At 35.7% G+C, this 19,947-nt stretch overlaps 1 protein-coding gene across 1 annotated transcript in view; it reads right to left on the bottom strand.

The window, feature by feature from the left end:
- RIMS1 (regulating synaptic membrane exocytosis 1) overlaps positions 1 to 19,947 on the bottom strand; it is a 184,833-nt gene that overhangs the window by 59,384 nt on the left and 105,502 nt on the right. Inside the window, exons 21-22 of the mRNA XM_042879863.1 lie at positions 12,357 to 12,469; positions 4,660 to 4,826 (exon numbers count right to left, since the gene is read on the bottom strand). Of these exons, the coding sequence (XP_042735797.1) occupies positions 4,660 to 4,826; positions 12,357 to 12,469 (280 nt within the window). The remainder of the gene's footprint in view (positions 1 to 4,659; positions 4,827 to 12,356; positions 12,470 to 19,947) is intronic.

Raw genomic sequence — 19,947 nt, 5'->3', positions numbered from 1 at the left:
TAGGATGCATGCTATGTCACAACACTCTGACAGGTAATTCAATTACAATTATACTGTGGGAATGAAATTAGTCCTCTGCCTTAAAGGGTTCAGACACAAACTTGTCATTGATTAACAGACCAGAAAGATTTGCTTTTTATTTTCTGAGTTACTTAGCTTCTTCAATATGCTCAAGTTTTCAAATACTAGAAACGTTCATATTTTCAAGTTTTGACTCAAGGAACATTTGTAGTGTTATCTAGCTATTCAGATAAGATAAGCTGTATTTCTCTGTTGTTCTGCATCAATTTATTTCCTCTTTACTATAAACAGCATTTTGTTCTACAAATGCATAACGATCAATGCAATTTGAATGTAATGTAGTGGAAGGAGCAACTCATCACAATTAAAACTGCCGTATGAACTTGAACAGTTACATATTTATAGCTAACCTGCATACATTTTTAAGCCACAAGGTGCGCTGCCATGTTTTAAAAGTCTTAATTGCTCAAATAGAGAAATATTTCTAAATATAAGGTAACACATATTATTCAAAATGATAGAATCTCAAATCATCAAAATCTGATCAGTTCTTCTAGCTTTATCTAGCTTTTTTTTTGAGGATCTTCTCCTTCCTGAGGACTTGGAAGGCAAAGTCAGGCAACTGTTAACACTGATGGAACTGGTGGTAAAGTTATTGGATAGAAACCACAGTCACTATGGCCTGAAACTGCAGTCCTTCTAACCTTTAAGAGTACCATATTTTGCACAAAAAAGCAAAGTTGTTGCTTTCTTACTGAGAGCCCTAAGACAGTACTGTATTTTCACTTGCCTAACAGCTTAATTTATATCTCTTTCCAGAAATGCAATAAAATGAAGCATGATAGGGTTATGTTGACTAACAACATTAGCTAGAACTACTGTTGACTTAAAATGAGCTGGCTTATTTCACATTCAGAAATTTGACACCAGAACTCTAAATATGAAAACTAATCAGCACTTTTAGGCTTGTGTAGGGATGCTAGAAGAGGACAGTTTAACAGGTTACTCATTTGAAGGCTGCAGTACTCTCCAGCTAAATTTTGCTATTTAGGATAGTTTGCTTGCTGGTGAACAGCTGTAGGATTCAGTCTCCTCAAACTCAATGGAGAGAGAGATGGAGATAACCTTTCCAAAGGTGATTCAGAGCAGGAATCTCGCTGGTGTATTCTGAAGGCTGGTATTTTTCTCTTGAACACAAAAGGTACTAAAGCATATTACTTTGATAAGCTTAATTTAGTGAGATGTGTAAAACTAAGCCAACTTGAGCTTCTATATGCTTACTAAGTTCTTTACAGCTCTCATTTTTCAGAAGATATCCAAAGAAAAGAACTTAGTACGTAAAATTGGCAGTTCAAAGAACTTCTGGGCCTTAAATGTAACATTACACGCATACACTTGCCACGGTCACTTGGCTGACACACTTCCAAGTGAAGATGATGATGGAAATGTGATTTCAGTGAGATAGAATACAAGCAGATCAAAAATGCTCTTTTCCTTGCACCTCCTGATCAGTTATCGCCTCTCCTCATACTTGATATATGCTATCAGGTTCATCATAGTTCATCAGGTTCAGCAGAGGAAAAAAAACATCAGAACTTCAATACAGTAACAAAACTTAAACTTCAAATTTCTAGTTCATAGAATTTAAGGAAACATTAAGAACAAGAATCAATTTAACTTAATGTTAGATGTCAGAATTAAAAGAACCAATACTAACCAGTTATCTAAGGTTCCCTTAACAATTAATGCTAGAAAAAAATATTTGCCTCATTTTTGACCTCTCTTAAGAAGAAAATCATCTAAGATAAAAGGAGTTTTCTTCTTTTTAATGATACTTTCAACAAGTTTCATAAACTACTTAATAAACATTTTATATAAATTATACTGTAGACATACAGCTTTTAAGGCTGAATCTCACTCTGGAAAACTGTTCACAATACAATCAAACCTTTCCCAAATCAACGTTCTACTCCTATGTAATTAGAAACTGTGCTAAGAAGAGATTAAAGACTGTGCTACAGAAGCTGCTGCTTGTCACAGATGACAAAGAAGCTAACTTTTCCTCGGATTGTAAGAAAAAGGCCTTCTCTTCTCTCAAACATCCCATTTCCTTTCATTCCAACCTTGCTTGATATAAAATCACAATGATATCTATTTTTCCACATCTCTAAGGAATGTGATCTTTCATAGCTACAATATCCAATCACTAAAAAGTGTCGGCAACGCATATCAAAAATCTGAAGAGCGGATGCTAACCTATTGGATAAAAGGCTTCTCAACATAGCATCAAAAAGATTTTAAAATTCACTAATTGCATTTAATAGTTGAAATGATCTCATTTGGAGAGTGTTGTCCAAATGCTCCTTGAGCTCTGGCAGCTTGGGACTGTGCCCACTGGGGAGCCTGCGGTATGCAGATGAATGTATTCCTAACCTCCAGCTGTCCCTCTCCTGACAGCTCCATGCCATTCCCTCAGGCCCTGTCGCTGTCAGAGAACAGAGCTCAGCCTGCCCTTCTGCTTCCTGTGAAGAGCTGCAGCCACCATCAGGCCTCCTCTCAGCTCTTTGCTCTGGGCTGAGCACACCCAGGGACCTTTGCTGCTTCTCATATGTCTTGCTTTCCAGACCCTTCACCATCCTTGGAGCATTCATCTGGACACTCTCTAATAGTCTTATGTCCTTCTGACATTGTGGCACTGAAACTTGCACACAGCACTTGAGGTCTCTGCTCACATAGAGCAGAGCAGAGAAAGGACAATCTCTCCCATCATCCAGCTGGCAGCGTTGAGCTTGCCGCATACCAGAGGACAGTTGGCCCCTTGGGTTTCCACGGGTAAATTGCATTAGGTATCTTTCACCTTACTGGGTATTTTAGGGGAACAAAACCACGTTAGGGTTAAAAATTAAAAAAAAATTATGAGTAACATATGAATGTTAATTTCTTCCTCGTATTTCTATGAAAGATATGCATATTATTACTATATATTTAGTTCACCATGTAAGTACTATCCAAGCTTAAAGAGAAAAAAAAAAAAAGCAAGCAAGTATAGAGTACCTCGTCTTAGACATAATGTTGTGGACAGTATCAGATAGAATTCAGATGCTCTATCTGAATTCTGACTGCCAAGGCTCCCCTGGCAGGCTATTGGTTTTGTACACAGTGTCGGCGTACTCTATAAGACAGGATGCACTGCTACTCATCAGAATGGAAGAAGTAGAATGAGGACAAGGCTCTAACCTCAGGTTTTCTCCTTTCTCCCATAGCATAATGTTACTGGTTCTCTTGGGTTGATTCTCCTCCGATATTTGTGATCAGACATTCTGCAATCAAGGAATATCCCTGATAAAATTTTCTCAATGAATAGATAGTTATAGGAAAAACTGTCTATTATTCAGCCTGCCACAAATACTGTGACAAGGCCTAAATGAGGAAATCCAATATTTAGAAAAAAGATGTATTTCAGAATGACTAAAGCTCTTTGTAAGAGACAAATAGAATAAAAGTTAGGCTGCACCAAAATGCAACATTTAAATACATAATTTGAAATGACTTTAAACACATGAATAACTTTCACATTTAGAGCTGCATTGTTGTGTTCTTCTGGATTACAGACTGCATTGTTAATGCAGATGTCAGGTTGTGTTCACTCATCAAAAGCATGGCTTGGAACAGACTTGTGAACTTTCTTTAACAATAAATCAAAGTAGAGCTAGCTCATACACTGAGCCCACATTCTGATTTTCACTGACATTCCTCCCCACTGCGTGAACAGATTAAAGAGCGTTCAGCTAAATGTCATGAGCGGCGAGTCTGTCTAAAAATGTTCTGAAGTATTATATGATGCCACCCAGAATTTTATCAGATTGATTTTCTCCATAGGCATGTACATACACATATATATTTATACGGTTCCTAATTCATATCCTGACTTTTAACACTTAAAATCATATTTTTGAGAGTTCAGACATTTGTAGATGTTAACACCGACAAACAAGCCAACACTACAGACACAGTAAGTGCTGGAAGTTTTGTCATCAAGTTAAATGAAGACAAGATTCCATCTGTATATTTAAAAAAACATGAAACTGAAAAGTAAATTAATATCAAGGATGAAAGACATTTGATTACTGATAATGCAAATGAATTAAACAGCTTTCAAAGTAGATATATTAAAATTACTATATAAATACTAGTTTCACAGCCAGTAATTCATCATCCATGAAAACAGCAAAACAGAAGCAGGCGTATAGGGAAATAGTCATATAGAAAGGAAGAAAAAGAGAGATTTTACAAAATAGATTCTTTAGATGACAAAATTACATTGTTTCTGCTGCAATACCTTACTGGCATGTACATTATACTGATTCAAAACCCGTAATGAGATAATAATATGCCTTTATGTCCACCTTCCCACAAATACATAACTTAATGGGAACTTTTGCTTTCTGTTGTAGATGTGTAAGTGCAAAAAACTACCGTCATCTTAGGCTAGCAACGGAAGATAGTTTATATGTACACAGGCATATTTCATAAGTTCTTCTGTGGCTTTTCCGTTGTATTTGTACAACTTCTGGTTGTATTTTGGCAGATAGACAAAAAGGAGGTGTGATGAAATTGAAGCTGCATTTGAGAACTCACCTGATTCTGCCTCGAGGGCGTTCAGATTGCTCTGACATAAAACTTGTGCTGCTGAGGCGTGAGGCACTGCTGGTTCGCGAAATGGCTGATACGTCACTGACATCACTATCTGATGATTTGGCAGAGACGTTATCACAACTTCTGTACTGATCTGTTTGTATGTTATACTAGAGATTAAGAAAAGAAAGGGTGAGGAGTCTCATCCAAACAGAATGTATATACTGAGACAACAAATGACCTAAGTATGACAATTCTGTCAAGCTGCTTTGCAATTTAACAATATTTGATGAATTCAGAGAAACATTCATATTAAATAATCTCTTTATGTCTAATGAAGAATTAAAAAGTGGTATTTATGGAATAGATCAGATACTTGAAATACATTACAACACTGGAATTTTAAAAGGTTGCCTGATCTTCAGTACTCTTGAACTACAATGAGGAAATATTTATGCATTGTATGCACACCTTCTCAAGCACATGCATATACTATATTTGATGGTAGATTTTTTTAAACTTTTCAAATACTAAAAAATATGCCATGAAATACTTGCACAGAGTTCTTTTGCGAGTGTAGAACTTTATATAATCTGAATGATATATAGTCTTATGCTACAAGAAGGTGGCTCTGAGGGGTTGATTTCAATTCTTAAGTTATTTCTTTGTATTGTGATACTTGAGAAACGGTAAAGCAGAAAGCTAACTCCGTAAAAATAATATTTGTTCTCAAGGGGATTGGTTCCCCAACCTGGCTCTTCTACATGTGCACAAGCATAAGAACTAACAGAGGACCTGTCAGGAAGAATATGCGGAGAGTGGTAGAAATTGGTACACTTTTATCAAAAGCAGAAACTTTGGTTAGTTAACTGACTGAAAATCCATACCATCTTTTATGCAACACTTGTATTACCCACATCATCAATAAGACATGCAAAAATTCAGTCCCAGAAATGTCACACTTAGCTAAATTAACTAAAGTAACTATTCAGTCACAGAGATATGAGAATCAAACCATTGCCAGGTTTCCAAAATTGAAATTCACTATCATTAGAGAAAAAGGGGCAGTTGGCTGAGAAAGGATTCTAACAGTGGCATACTTTCTAGGGCATTTTATGTGAAAACTATGAACACATGGCAAGATGAGGCAGTTTCTGACAGAATGCTCTACAGAGTTCACTTTCTGGATATGCTCTACAAAACTGCAAGTCATTGAAGTTTATGTACGAATTTTACTCAAAGTTGTAACCATCTGTGTGCATCCCCAGCTGAAGTAGGCATTAGATTGCAGGCTGAGCCAGTTGGCAGATGTCATGACTTAGCTTAAAAACCCTGGCAAACATCATCTTAAGTTTGTACAAATGAATGTATCTCCTCCTATCCTCTAGTCATGTTTATTTTCTAGTACTCCAGTAGTTGCCTGTTAGCAACTATCTCAGAGGTCTCCATAGCACACTTGGGAACCCCCTGTTAAAACAAGTAAAATGAAGAAGTTAACTGAGGTAGAGAATGGGAAGGAATAAAAATGGTGAGTATAGGAGTCTGTAGGAAAAACTGGAGCTACACAAATTAAGCATCTCAGCACATGTTCTAGGGTTACTCACAGTTTCTCTACGTCAAAACTCATTGGGTAACATTTTTCTTCTGAAGTCTATGCTTCAAAAAAATCAAAGCAATAAAGCATGAAAATATTTTTTTAAGTCAGGTTAAATAAAAATGTTTAGAGGCTTGGAAAAAAAAAAAAAAAAAAAGGTTAACTTTTTCCAGATTAACAGCACCATTACTGAGCCAGTCTTGATATTTTAGGCAAAAATCCCACATAATTCCTAAAGGAATCTTTTACATTTTCCTAAGATGACACACCTGAAAATAGGAAAAACATCTAAGCATGTGTAGTTTTACTGTGAGATGGGAGATGAAGAAAGAACTAAAGCCACATCTCCTACTGCTTTGGTATTCCAACATCAAAACTGCAGCATTATATATAGAGATTCCCAAGGAAGAAAGAACCCTTCCCTTTGCGGATATAGAGATTAGCACAAGAAGTAGCAAGGCTGCAATCTAATGTTGAGTGTTGCAGCATTTACATTTTACTTCTTAGGGATTTAGCTCTTTCTTCCCATAGCCATTCCTTCTGCTGAACTGCCTGTCATCTAAAGGAGGCATAAAACATTGTCAGCTTCTTATTTCCTGCCCACCCTTTTCAGTACAGTTTGGCAATCAAACAGTAACTTTAACTAATATCCCAAGCCCTAATCCTAAAAGCCTGTATGATGGATTGAGAGGATGACAAAATACTCAAGAACTCACATAGCTTTCTCCCTTTCTTTCTTGCAGATTCTCCGATGTAAGAGCACAGGGCATTTGAGTATAGCTGTACCATTTGATTTGTTCTGTTTCTAGAGAACTTCTTTGGGCAGAAAATCTATATAGATAACTTGCACTATTGCCACTCAAAATTTTCTTTTAATTTCTTTGAAAGAATATTTTAATTTCAAATCATGTGAAGGGGCAGGGAGAAGGGAAAGAAACAGATGAACAAAATGAGAGCACATTGAAATTAACTTTTTTTTCTTTCAAACACAGAGAGAAGTAAAGAGCTCTTACATTAGTGATCATTAAAAGAAGACTATTTTACCATTACAATACTTACAAAATAATCTTTCAGAGGAAAAATGTCACAAGCTGAGATAATCTTATTTGATACTCTCAGTAGAGTAATGCCTGCAAGTTTTCCAGTTGGAACCAACAGTAAAATCATATAGTCCCTCTCATCTAGAGTCCTACTCCTCTTCAGCATAACTGTGTGTAATGCACTTCCCTATCATGTCACATTTAAATGTTACGTGAAGCTTCCAAACTAAGTGAATTTGCAGTGCAGTTCCTTCCCTTTCAACTCTATCTCTTACACAGTTAAAGCCTGAGTATCATTTCTATTTTGAAGTGCACTATTTTTCCCATTAGGAAGGTTGCTGAATTTTACAGCTAGCTTCAAATCTCCATACTGTCTGCACTGTTAGTTCACTTTTGTATTGCAAACATGTTTTTTCAATATAACTATCAGAAATATAAACCCTTAACATGCAGTTCTCCATTCATTTTACCACCTATGGAGTCAGTTCTGTGCCAGCAACAGGAGTACAAAAGGGTTATGATGAACTGCAAACGTGTTGACACCAGTGAAAAGAGCACAGAAAAACAATGAGTGCACTTCATAAATACTTTCACTGTTGCATAATGACTAGCAGTATTAGCAATTTACTGATTTTAACACAGTTTAGAAGTAATTTAATAATTCATTATAATTAAATTATCTTTCATATTAATAAGTTTTATTTCTAGACTTGTCCTCAACATTTGGAGGACAGAATAGTTAAGAGCTTTGACAAGTGAACAAGTGCTCCTTCCTTTGACTTCAGAGAAAGCCTCAGGTGTCTAGCTCCTGAAAATGCATGTCCAAATATGTTTTAAATAACAAAATCAAATGGGGTTTAGGTTAATGAATCTAGGTTCATAGAGGGTCTTGAGCATATAGCTGCCTCCTGAGGCACCTCACTCTAAAGACGAATTTTGCCAGGAAATGCTGAATCACGGCAGAAAACACCCAGTTTTAAGACTATTTTCAGAGGGTTCCTATGAATGTTGCCTGGATTCAAGGCCTGGCAGCCACCACTTTGGTGTGCCTAGACTGTCTGTGACACCTACCAGGACCTGGGTCTGTGTCTGAGGAGCAGCCCACGTGATGGTCAAGATGCCAGTAAATACCAGCGTATCAGGTGGCTTTATATCCAACTCAACCTACTGCAAACCTCACTTATCTTTCTTACCAGAAACAGCAGAAATGAGTAAGTCACACCATGGAAAAGTTGCAGTAAAGCCCAGGGGTCAAATTTATCTTAATGAATGTTTTGAAACCATACCAGTATTGAAGTGACTATCAAAATAATACATAGGTACAACTTTTACTTGAATGTCAACGCAAGGGGAATCAAGAAAAGTTACTGCTGACATCAGCCTCTAAAAGAATCCCTTCCTGCAGCCACAGGGGCTCTGCTCAGCATTATATAAAACTTTGGTAGTCAGCTTCTTATCCATATCTCCTATCCATTCTACCCTTGTAGGCTTTAACTATCAACCTAAATCTAGATTGCCAGTAGTCTAATGACATGATTATACATTTTATGCTAAATGATTTCAAATCACATACAGTGTCAACTGAGTTGGAAGCACACCTAAATATAGAGTGATGTACTTTTAAGTAGGCACAACAGTGCTCTGATCAGTAACTCTTAAATACAGACCTAAAAAAATGTGTTGCACAATCTTTGAAAAGCCAGAACAGCTGTAGCAGAAGTCTTGTACAGTTAGTGTACAAGAGCCATCAAGACCAGCATAAATGATGTAGATAATTACCTATTCAAAATTTGTTAATTTTGATAATTTTGTTAGTTTGTTGATTAGTTGTTTAGAACACAGATGTTTAAAAATAGTTACACACCAACTGCACTGTGTATGTTTGAAAAACTAGTTCTTGGCTACCAAGATGAAGAAATTGAGAAACTGAATGGGAAAAATTACAAAAATGGAAGAAAAACACCAGACAGAAATTGGAAATTGTATTGACTTGAGTCGATAATAAGAGAAAATTTAAATTTAATACATTAATTCTGTCCATACACAAGTAAAATCTTAAGAGGTTTATGGAAGTGTATGTGTAATAAAGCAAGAATATTTGGGAAAAAAAAAATAGAGGAAGAAGCAAGTATTTCTGAACTGGCTGTTTTGAAGGGTTTTTTTCTGAATGTACAGCAGCACAGTTTCTCTAATAAATATAAATACTTATTTTCTTATTTTCAAATAGGAAGCAGAGTTCCTTGCAAGTAAACTATGCTTGCAAGTCTTGTTTCTTTTATAGCTACTTTATATTTCTTTCTCGCTATTCTATACTATTAGACCACTGAACATTTTTTTTTTTTGTCTTCCATTGAAGCAAGTTTTATTCCTACAGTTTTCAAAGATTTTGGCACCAGAAATTAGGTATAATCTTAAGTCCTTAGAGATCAGATTCACTAGCTTTACTGGATTACTTGCCACAACTTACTACATCTTCATTAGAACTGTCACATCTTCATCTGTTTGGTCTATTTTTTCCTGATTTGATGACATCTTCACAGGATAAACAGCAGCATTAGGTTTGCCTTTAAGAACATATTCAGTGTCCACTGTCACCACAGGGATGTGAAGCAGACAGCTACATCACTCAATATAGTGTAGATATTTAAATGTGCTAATATAATTTGTTCTCAGCACTTCAGAATTTATCACATATTGGATCATCCTACTATACCACATCACGTAGAAAATGCAAGAAAAGTTAAAGCTTTTTGGATTTAAGTAATTCATTCTCTTTACCTCTTTTATAGCATTCTGACATCTCTGTCAGAATATGATGTACTTCCAAAATATTTTTTTTTTAATAAAAATGGACAGGGAATTTGCTTTGCTAGAGTTGTGGGCATAGTGAACAAACAATACTTCAGCAGAGTTCTTTCCATCTAGTATCCTGAATGCTGAAATTTCAATTTTAATTTCCACATATGTTTAAAAAAAAATAAATATAATAATAGAAACAGCTAAGCATGAGTGGATAAGGGAAACACTGCAGTTTGTTTCTTTCCAATCATTTAACCATTCACCAGATCTACATTAGCCTTAGAAAAGTATACCAAATAATAAATCTGGCCAAATCATAAATCTGAAAAAGGTAAAAATTTGGTCATCCTTGACAATGTCCTCACATCACACATTCCCTTTCTCTCCTGAAAACACTATCAAGATCATTTTGCCAAGTTAGAAATATGCGAACTCTTTGGGAGTTTGATAAAGACACATTGCATCTCACTCTCTTGTCCTGAGTTGACACAGTCAACACGATATTAAATGATAGTAAACGAATTATTAAAATTATTATGCAAATCCTGACTTCTGATCAGAATCACAGAATGCCTGAGGTTAGAAAGGATCTCTGGAGGCTGTTTGGTCCAACTTCTGCTTAAGCAGGGCCACCTAGGGCAGGCTGCCAATACTTTTCTTTTTTTGGGCAGGAGGGGGTAACATTTGTAGCTGGCAGTTGGTAAATGAGGATGTAAAGCTTTGTTTCTCTCATTTTTCTTCCCTGTTTTAAATTCAGTGTTCAAACGAGGTGGTCTCAAAAAAGGGAAATATCTTCATTACAAAGTTGTCTTCATATTTAACTGTAAAATGATGATGATACAAAGTAGATGCCTAATTGCCTACTACCCATTCTGAAGTGAATTTCTGATGTTTTGTACTGCTGAGTACCTTCTGTTATTCATTATTTTAATCTGTGTCTACAGGAGCACCAAGTCTGTAAAACACAAAGAAGGGGCACTTGGGAGGGGCAGGGACAAAAAGCCTGGTGCTGCACTACCATAACAAATGCCAGGAGTATACTGCCGTCTCAGCTCTTGAAAAACTGTCAGTGTTTGCTGTTTTCTGTACATTACCATTTCACACACTGAAAGACTGTCTCTTTTAAAATGTGTTTAGATCTTACTGATATGAAAAACTTCTTGTAAAAATCTCTCTTAGGGTCTAAATTATTAGAAGGTGTAATTTTATTGAAACTGCTGCTGAGATCTTATCTTTAATATATTTGGCTGTTAAATTTGTCCTTGAGTTTTCTGCAGCGGACTTCTACATTTGCAGTGCCATCCCGTGGTTACTCATTGCCAACACACTACTACTGAGCAGGCCTTGGTGGCAGTGGAAGAACAGAACTGCAGGAATGCTCTTTGCGAACCCTAATGAATAGCTGGTTTTGTCTTTGCCCTTGACTTACACTACAGAAACAGTATGCTGCATCTCTAAACAGGAAACTTCTGCAGATATTTCCCCTCTCTTAGGTTTCTGAAAGCAGCAGGACTTCAGCATGACTCAGCTCCAGCCCCTCACATCTTGGCTTGTGAGAGGCAGCCTGGATTTCTGAGATCTTCTGCAGATTGCTTAGAAGTCTATAGAGATTTGAACTTACATGCCTGTGGGACAGCATTTCAGCATTATCAACAAAAATATATATGTTCTGTCTATATAACTTCATTCATGTAATTTTTTATACCTTCAATAATCAAAGGAAATCTTTACATTTTTATTGGAAAAGGAGATCAAGGTAATAGGTATGTATTTCCAAAAGAAAATACTTTATCTGTGATATCATTAGGATGCAAAAATATTACACAGATATGAAAACAGCTGCATGAGATTGGATCTAATTATGCCTCGCTCTCTGTATATGACACAGCAGCAAAAGCCTAGAGAAGAATAAAAGATCAGGATCAGGAAGAAGGATACTTCTCTTGTCTCCTATTTCAACCCCCAGCAATTTGTAGATCTGAGACTTCTTAAAATCATGGTGACATGGCTCTGTTTAACAGTTGTTGAAGAATTCTTCTTCCCTGAATAATTTTTTTCAAGCGTTCTGCTTTTTGCATTTTAGGTAAAATCAAAGTCTAAGTGTAAAGTACATGAGGGGAGTAAAAACAATGTTGAATAGCCCTTAAGGAAGACTCTTTGTCAAGCTTTATAACACAATGTTCTTGAGGGTGGTATAATATTTTAAATAGACATTTTATATCTTCAATTTTCAAGCCAAAATATCATTTTAATACTGCTAACTTTACCTTGGTATATTGCTCACGCTCATGTTCTTGACTAGAACCAGACCCTGACGTCTGATTATAACGGTGCACTTTCATTTTCATCTGCCTTGTTCGCTCCTCCACTACTAAGCTTGCTGCAAAAACACATAATGAAAATCAATTAAAAAGAGTGAAAGATCTTCTGGAAAACACACAAACAAACAAACCGGTTTAGCAACAATTTTAACTTATTTCCATCTAAACGAAACAAAGAAATGTACAGACATGTAAAACAAGTAGGGTGTAAAAACATCACAAAGGAGCACTAACATCAATAAAGCAACCACTTCCATCGCCAGAAGTCTTTACCTGAAAATGGGCAGACATCTCAATTTCTTATATATAATCAAGCTGATGCAACAGATACGAAGAGAGTGAAAGAATTTAGGTGGTAGACTGGATTATAACATTATAATGTCTGAATAGAGAGGACATAAACCTATGATCATCTACCTGTATATGTGCTTAACTGTAGAAAATACTACAGCAGCATTCTAATGACTAATACATTAAATAGGTATTAAAATTTGCTTTTAAAGCAATTAAATCCTATTACTATCTTAATACCTAAACACTTACCATAGCTAAACATTTTTTTTTAAGGGAAATGATCTTTCTATTCAACCTGTTATAGTAAAAGATACAATAAATTCTTTTTTTTTTTTTATTTACAAGAAGTCCTTTAAAAATTCTACTTTATAATGCTCACTTCTACTTTAAAGAAATTGCATGTTCTTCTATTTTTTATTTCCCTACCATTTATGTATAAAAAAGGAAATCTAATATTAAACCTACAAGAGATTGTGGTGCTGTAAAGAGTACCTGATTCAATTTGAACGAGTAATGACAACATTGGCTGTGCTTGCCACAGAAAGATGTCCATGCACTAAAGGAAAAAACTGGTGTGAAAATACCTGGCCTAAAGCTTCCTTAAGAAGAAACTTTCCTTAAGAAAGTTAACCTTGTGGTAGTGCGTAATTATCAGAGGGAACTGCGTATTCTGACATTCTTAAAGTTGGTTGGACTACAAATGCAAAGGAATACCAATAAAACCTTGAAAACTTGTACTCTGGCAGTTCTCAAACTACACCCAAATATTCATCAGTATCTATTCTAAATTACAGTAACATTCACTATGTTCATCACTTTTCACAGGTTATAACTTCCAAGAAGAATTATTTCTTTTAGTTGCAATTTTTTTGTATAATCATAAGTTCAAGACCTGTGTTTTACTTGGGAAAACCCCTACAAAATCTTTTTCTGCTTTTGGATCAACCATTTTGGATCAACCACTTGTATGATTCTCTCCAAAGATTAGTTTTTAAGAGTCCCTCCCAGTTCAGTGACAGGAGACAGACATCAATTTAAAGGCTTCATGGAATCACTTTTCCATCACAAAACAAAGAGAACTTTAAATTAAGGAAAAACAGGTGTACAATCATGATGTTTACAGATTTACATTATGAATTTAAAGGTACCAAAGATACCATAAGTGAGTTTTATGCTGCTACTTAACTATGGGATTCTTCACACTTTTTTGTTTGTGCTTTGCAAGCATGAACACAAAAAAAAAGTACGTAGTACCCTCAGAGCTGAATATTTTAAGCTGTGTTACAGTACAAACAACAACTGTGCTTGCATGCACCACCCGTAACAAGTTTGAGGAAATCATGAATTGTCTGTGCACTGGTTGGGTATGAAAAAAATACGAAGACATCACTGTCAAGAATGTTTTCATGTCCTCCTTTCACATTTCTTATTTAAAGGTAGGGAAACTAAATACAGCAAATTACAGTGAAGTTCTGCTACAGCTACAAGTTTAAGGCAAAAGATAAAACTACCATCATAATCTTCAACCTCCCACACTTCAGAGGGATCAATCTAGGAAATTCTGCACATGCAGAATGTCACACTGGGCCCAGTGAGTATTCCAAAGGACTATGTTGGTTAACGTGTACCTTAATTGCAATGAGTCCAGTTCCACCATCAGATATGCAGGCACAGCTCCAATTACTTCAATGGAAGTTGCATGGAGGTATCTGAAGGCAAAATTGAGCACTTTAGGTGAAATTTTTAAAGACGGCCTCTCATTTTATGGACATATATGAAAGGATTAAGATATGTCAATTAGTGACTGAAGTCAAAAACTCAGATATCTCAATCTTATCATATATTCATGAAATAGACTGAGGATATAAAAATCAGAGGGAATATCGAGACCCCTTTAAAAATTTAGCCCTATATGTGTACTGTGCACAGGTTACAGTTACTCTAAAAATAACCGTTTCACCATGTGACTGATAGGTGCTTCACCCTGCTAACTTATGATACCTGAGGAAGTATAATATGCAATGCCTACTATTCCAGCAAGTATGCACGAAAAGTACTGTAGTCAAAATCGAGTAAAAAGTCAACCTTAACTCAGTAATTTTGGATTATGCTCGTATTTAAATCTTAATCGAAAACTTATGTTTTGCATTAATGGATGCCATTATACGAAGTAGCATGAGAACAAGTAGTGAGGACTGTTAAGTTGATGTAAAGACTCCGAAAGAAATCTGTTTTTGTGTAAGAAGCAAAACGTGCCATTAGCTATTAGCTAAAAACAATTGGTTATCAATGTACTTCTAAGTAAGGCATTGCAATCTAGAAATTACAACTGCATTCTTTCCAGCTTTGCTCACCATGCACATCTAAGTGTACGATATATCTGGTTCAATTCTGTGATGGAAAGTTTTGTCTGCCTGAAAAATAGAGCAGTCTACTCTTTAAATTTTTATCAGAAAAAAGAAAAAAAAAAAAACAAACCCAAAAACTAACACAGGAGCAAAAGCACATGAGCAGAAGATGTACAATAAGAATTATAAGAACTAATTATAAATATAAGAAACACCAGCATACATACACAGTTCTTTCTTGGAACACAGCTGGTTATCACAGGTAATGAAAATTTGACATAAACAATTATTCAAGAGCTTAACCTATCTCTGAGAAAAAATATGGATCTACTTTATTCTTTACAGAGTGCTCTTCCCAGAGCTCTTGAGAAGGAGAACTATGCAGTAATCTACATATTGAAGCATAGAAATCCCCAAACTCTGAATTTGACAGTGTCCCTAGAATTCAAAATATGAAGATTTAACACAAGTATCTCAAATTAGTGGTACAACTACCACCAACATCAGTTGTGCATCAGTCACGCTTTGAAGAGCTATCACTCTCATCACTTTCAGAGATGCTCAATCAGATCTGAGATCAAACAGCATAAGAAGTGTTGAAAATAGAGAACTCATGGAGTAAACTGCTTAAATAAGAGGTGCACATGTAGAGGAAAAGCTTTCATTGTAAGGAGTTTTCTTGGGTAAACTATGTGGAGATTGTAGAATAATAATGTATATAAGCAATAAAGCCATGAAAAAAAGACAGACATACAAATGGAATCAAAATATTATTCTTCAACTCCCTTACTTTGCTTGGAAACCATTCTGACTCCTGTAATCTCGAGAGTACTGAGTCTGTCTGGGATGGAGTTAATTTTCTCCACAGCATCCCATACAGTGCTTTGTTTCAGATATGCAGCACTTAAATGTCTTAGCTATTGCTGAGCAGTGCTTGGACAATATTAGGGCCTTTTCTGTTTCTCATTCAGTGATAAAACTGTCTTTCAAAGGTAGCCACTACATGGAGACTATATGGGCATCTGTCCACTGGTGGAAGATTGTAAGTAATTGCTTTTATATCACTTGGTAGTTTGAATTTTTTTTCCTTTCACTTACTAAACTGTCCTTAACTCTGCCCACAACAGCCCACACATTTTTACACACTTCTGCTCTTACAATTCCCTCACATACCTAGCTGTGGATGGAACAGGGAGTGAGGAAATTGTGGGTGCGTAATTGCTGGCTGAAGTCAACCCACTGTACTGACCTACCAATAATTAACCAACTATGCCTAGCATAATTCTGAATAGTTTTCCATCAAATAAGCAGAAGTTCTCTAGTTAGCATTTGGTTTATGATTGAACTCACTGCTAAGTCCCATCTACCTTCCACTGTGAATGGGACTGAAAGCAGAAAACACGGTCTCCTAAGATTAAGACTATTTCCTAACCCAGAAGCGTACCAGCTGTTCCTGGGTCTTTTCTTCAGATGTCATTTAAGAGATCCTTTTGAACACCGGGCACTCTGCACTGTAATTCATGAAATATCTTGCAGGATTCTAAGTAAGTCACATGTTGGAAATATAACTAAACATCTGGATTTCTAATCTTTGTAGAGTTGATAATGGTATGAGAAAAAGAACAATTTAACATAAATACATAATGGAAGAGTTGTTTGGTTTTTTTTTACCTATAATCTCAAGAAGTTGCATGCATTTCTTTTGATAAAAGTAGTTTTCTACAACATTAAAGACAGTTCTTGGTATATGTTTCCAGCATAGGGAAAGAGATTTTCTTTCTTTTTTTTTTTTTTTGACTAAAAGCATTTAAAATACATGCTCTATTTTGATTGTCTAAAATACGCAAATCCAAAAAATGTGACTTAAAGGAGGTAGGGAATAAACTAATGAAAATGGCTGAAGCTCTTTAATTTTCAGCCTGAAACCTATCCAGGAAGGAAAATTAGGATAGGACAATAGGTGTGGTTTTGTTGTTTTTGTTATTTTGATTGTTTTTGAAAGAAGAAAGAGCCATTTCTTAATTTTTTCAAGAGATTATAGAATTTATATACAGTCATACTCCTTATAATATGTCATCACTATGGCATGGTTTACAGAATTGCATCTGATAGCATTAACTGTTTAACAGCCTAACATCTCTATCTCTATCCTCAGACAACTGTGGGCATATTTTATCCCCTATCTGCTGATTAAAAAATACAGAGGTTAGGCCTGGTTAGAATACTACCTATCCTTTCAATTATGTACAGAATAACAGAACAATGAGCAATACACTGTACTAACAAATCACATATATTATGGCAGATAGATGAAAAGGCAGAATTTTGTATTTTTTTTTTTAGAAATACTTCACAACTTTATTTGTAGATAATGCTGCATATGGCATACTTCTGCAATCTGAAATCTGTGAATCTAATAATGCATAAAATCTGACTTTAAAATGAATTCAACCTGCATTGGTATCTAAAACATTCCAGTCTTATGAATGAAAGTGACTACTATAAAAGCTGCAAGAACAGTAGTGAACACTGCAAAATAAACTGAAGTAATTTTGAGATTTTAAGTCTCCTCTTTAAGTTTTCAAAGAAGTATCAAAGTAGATATCATTTGCATGATTTCTTAAATGGCAGCTATCTACTAAGCTGATAGCTCAGTATATGAAGTGTGGGCTCATGTATGTATAGACTGTATCACAGGAGCAATACTGAACTTGTATGAAGCTAGTCCTTACTAGCTCTGGTCTTAAACCAGTAAGCTTGTACATTTACATATCCATCTCTTCCACATTACAAAAAATATCACAGACAGCCTCAATTCTGCAGACTTTGGAAAGCTTTGAAGCTTGACAATTGATTACATTTAAAAAAGAAACCACTCATACACTTGAGAAAAGGGATTACAATTATTTTAGCACTGAAAAGATCTCTTTTACAGCAGTGTGACTGTCTTAGATTCTGATCATCATCAAATTCCTAGGAAAATTATTTTCTGCCCAACACTCACTGTTTACATAGGCAGCTCCAGCAAAATATCACTATCTTGGAAACAGAGACTTGCTGTTACCTAGCTAGTAATAAAGCAAGAGAGAAGGGAAACACTGGCAATGTATATGAAGATAAGCCTCTGTACATGTAAAACCGAGAAATTCTTAAAAGCCATAACGTGATAAGGAGCTCTAGGACATAAAAGTAGAGAGAAAGGAAACTGGAAGATAATTTAGTGTCAGTGGATTCAGATATTTTAGGAAGACTGTAATTCCAGCAGACTGTCAATCCAAGCATACTCTTCTTGGAAAAGATTCAGGGAGAAGCCACAAAGTCCGTAACACAGTTTTGCAGAAAGAGATTTAAGGAATGACTAAAAAGAAAGTAGATTTGTTAATTGACTGTGGTCTGTAATTATTTACACAGGAGAAGACTACTGTGAGTAGAAGGCCCTTTGATTGAGTGGACACATTCAATAAAATCCAGTACCTAGGATAAAATAGGTAAGGCCAGATAAGTAATACAGCATATGTTTAAAAGAACCAGGTGGTTAAGCACAAAAACAAATTTCCAACACTGACAGTGATTAAGTGAAAATTCCTTCCTAAAAGGGTATTCCTACTCAAATTAAAATATGGGCCAGAAAACTAATGCCAGAATGACAAGTGGTATTACCACATCTATAATTAAAGCTGATAATCATATTGGTCTCTTCAAGGCTATAGAAAACCTATGGATGTTTTCGCACTGGTTATATCATTTCAGGTAAAGATGACAAACTCAACAAACATGGAATTAGTTTGAGGCACTATGCATATCTCTGTTCAAGATGGTGAAAACACAAAGAAAATTATATACACAGTACAACCTCCAAGTCTTACCTGAGCTATTAATTGATGGAGTAAGGTAAATAATAATAAGGCACCAGGAGTTAAGAAGGCTGTAACCTTTACCATCAGATATCACGTTTTCTTCATGATACAAACTTCAAGTGAAAAAATCTGGAAGTCTAAAATGACAGATTTGCTTACAGAAAGGAAGCTACTGAAAAGTAAGTTGAAATGAAAACTTATCTAATAAGAAGCAGCTTTCTATGAGTTCTTTTAACTCCAACCATGCCCCTAAATGCCTATGCATTAAAAATGAAATTGATTTAATTTGTTCTATCAAGAAACTGAGGCTCAGGCCATCTCCAGACACCATAACAAATATTGGATTGCTGACAGAAGCCAGAGGAATCTATTGCCAGGATTGTTAGTGCACTGCTAATTAGCAACAGGAATCAATGCTCTGCTCTCATGCAGATTTCTCCCCATTTGTGCCCAGTCAAGGAAACAGCGCATGTTCCTGCAGAAGAATGGGGAACTGTGCTTACTGCAGAAGCCAACACAGATCAACCTATTCCTCACTGTTAGTCTTCATATAAAGGTATACATGCTGATCTACACTGAAAAGCCAGGAATTTCATCTCTCTGTGCTGCTTAGATGTTCCATGGATGGGAACTGGAAACAAAAACAAAACTAAATAAAATGGTATCAGATTTGAGAAAGGTGGAAGCTGGAGATGAAACTATGCAAGGCAATATCCAGAATAAAGTCAGTATAAGGCAGCAGTGAGATCTGGATGGAAGAATTCCCTAGTGCAGCAGGTAAGGAAAGGGAGAAAGGAAGGAAGAACTCATGGCTGGCTGGGCAGCACAGAACAGAGAGCTGACACCAGCAGTGGATGAGGATGAAACATTTCAAAAATAATAGAGATTCTCTAAGTAATTTTTTCCTCAACCTTCAGGCTGAATTTTGCATATTATGAAGAATCCCTATGAAAAGTTTCAGGACTTCAAAAATTCACAAAAAGCTGAATTGGGAAACTTAAAAAAAAAAAAAAAACTGAGTTTTGAAATCATGAGCAG

This window comes from Lagopus leucura, unplaced genomic scaffold, assembly GCF_019238085.1.
Source record: "Lagopus leucura isolate 7727_CA_CO unplaced genomic scaffold, USGS_WTPT01 Super-Scaffold_73, whole genome shotgun sequence".
NCBI lineage: Eukaryota > Metazoa > Chordata > Aves > Galliformes > Phasianidae > Lagopus > Lagopus leucura.
The sequence above is the reverse complement of the archived record's forward strand: the minus strand, read 5'-3'. Positions and strand labels throughout refer to the sequence as shown.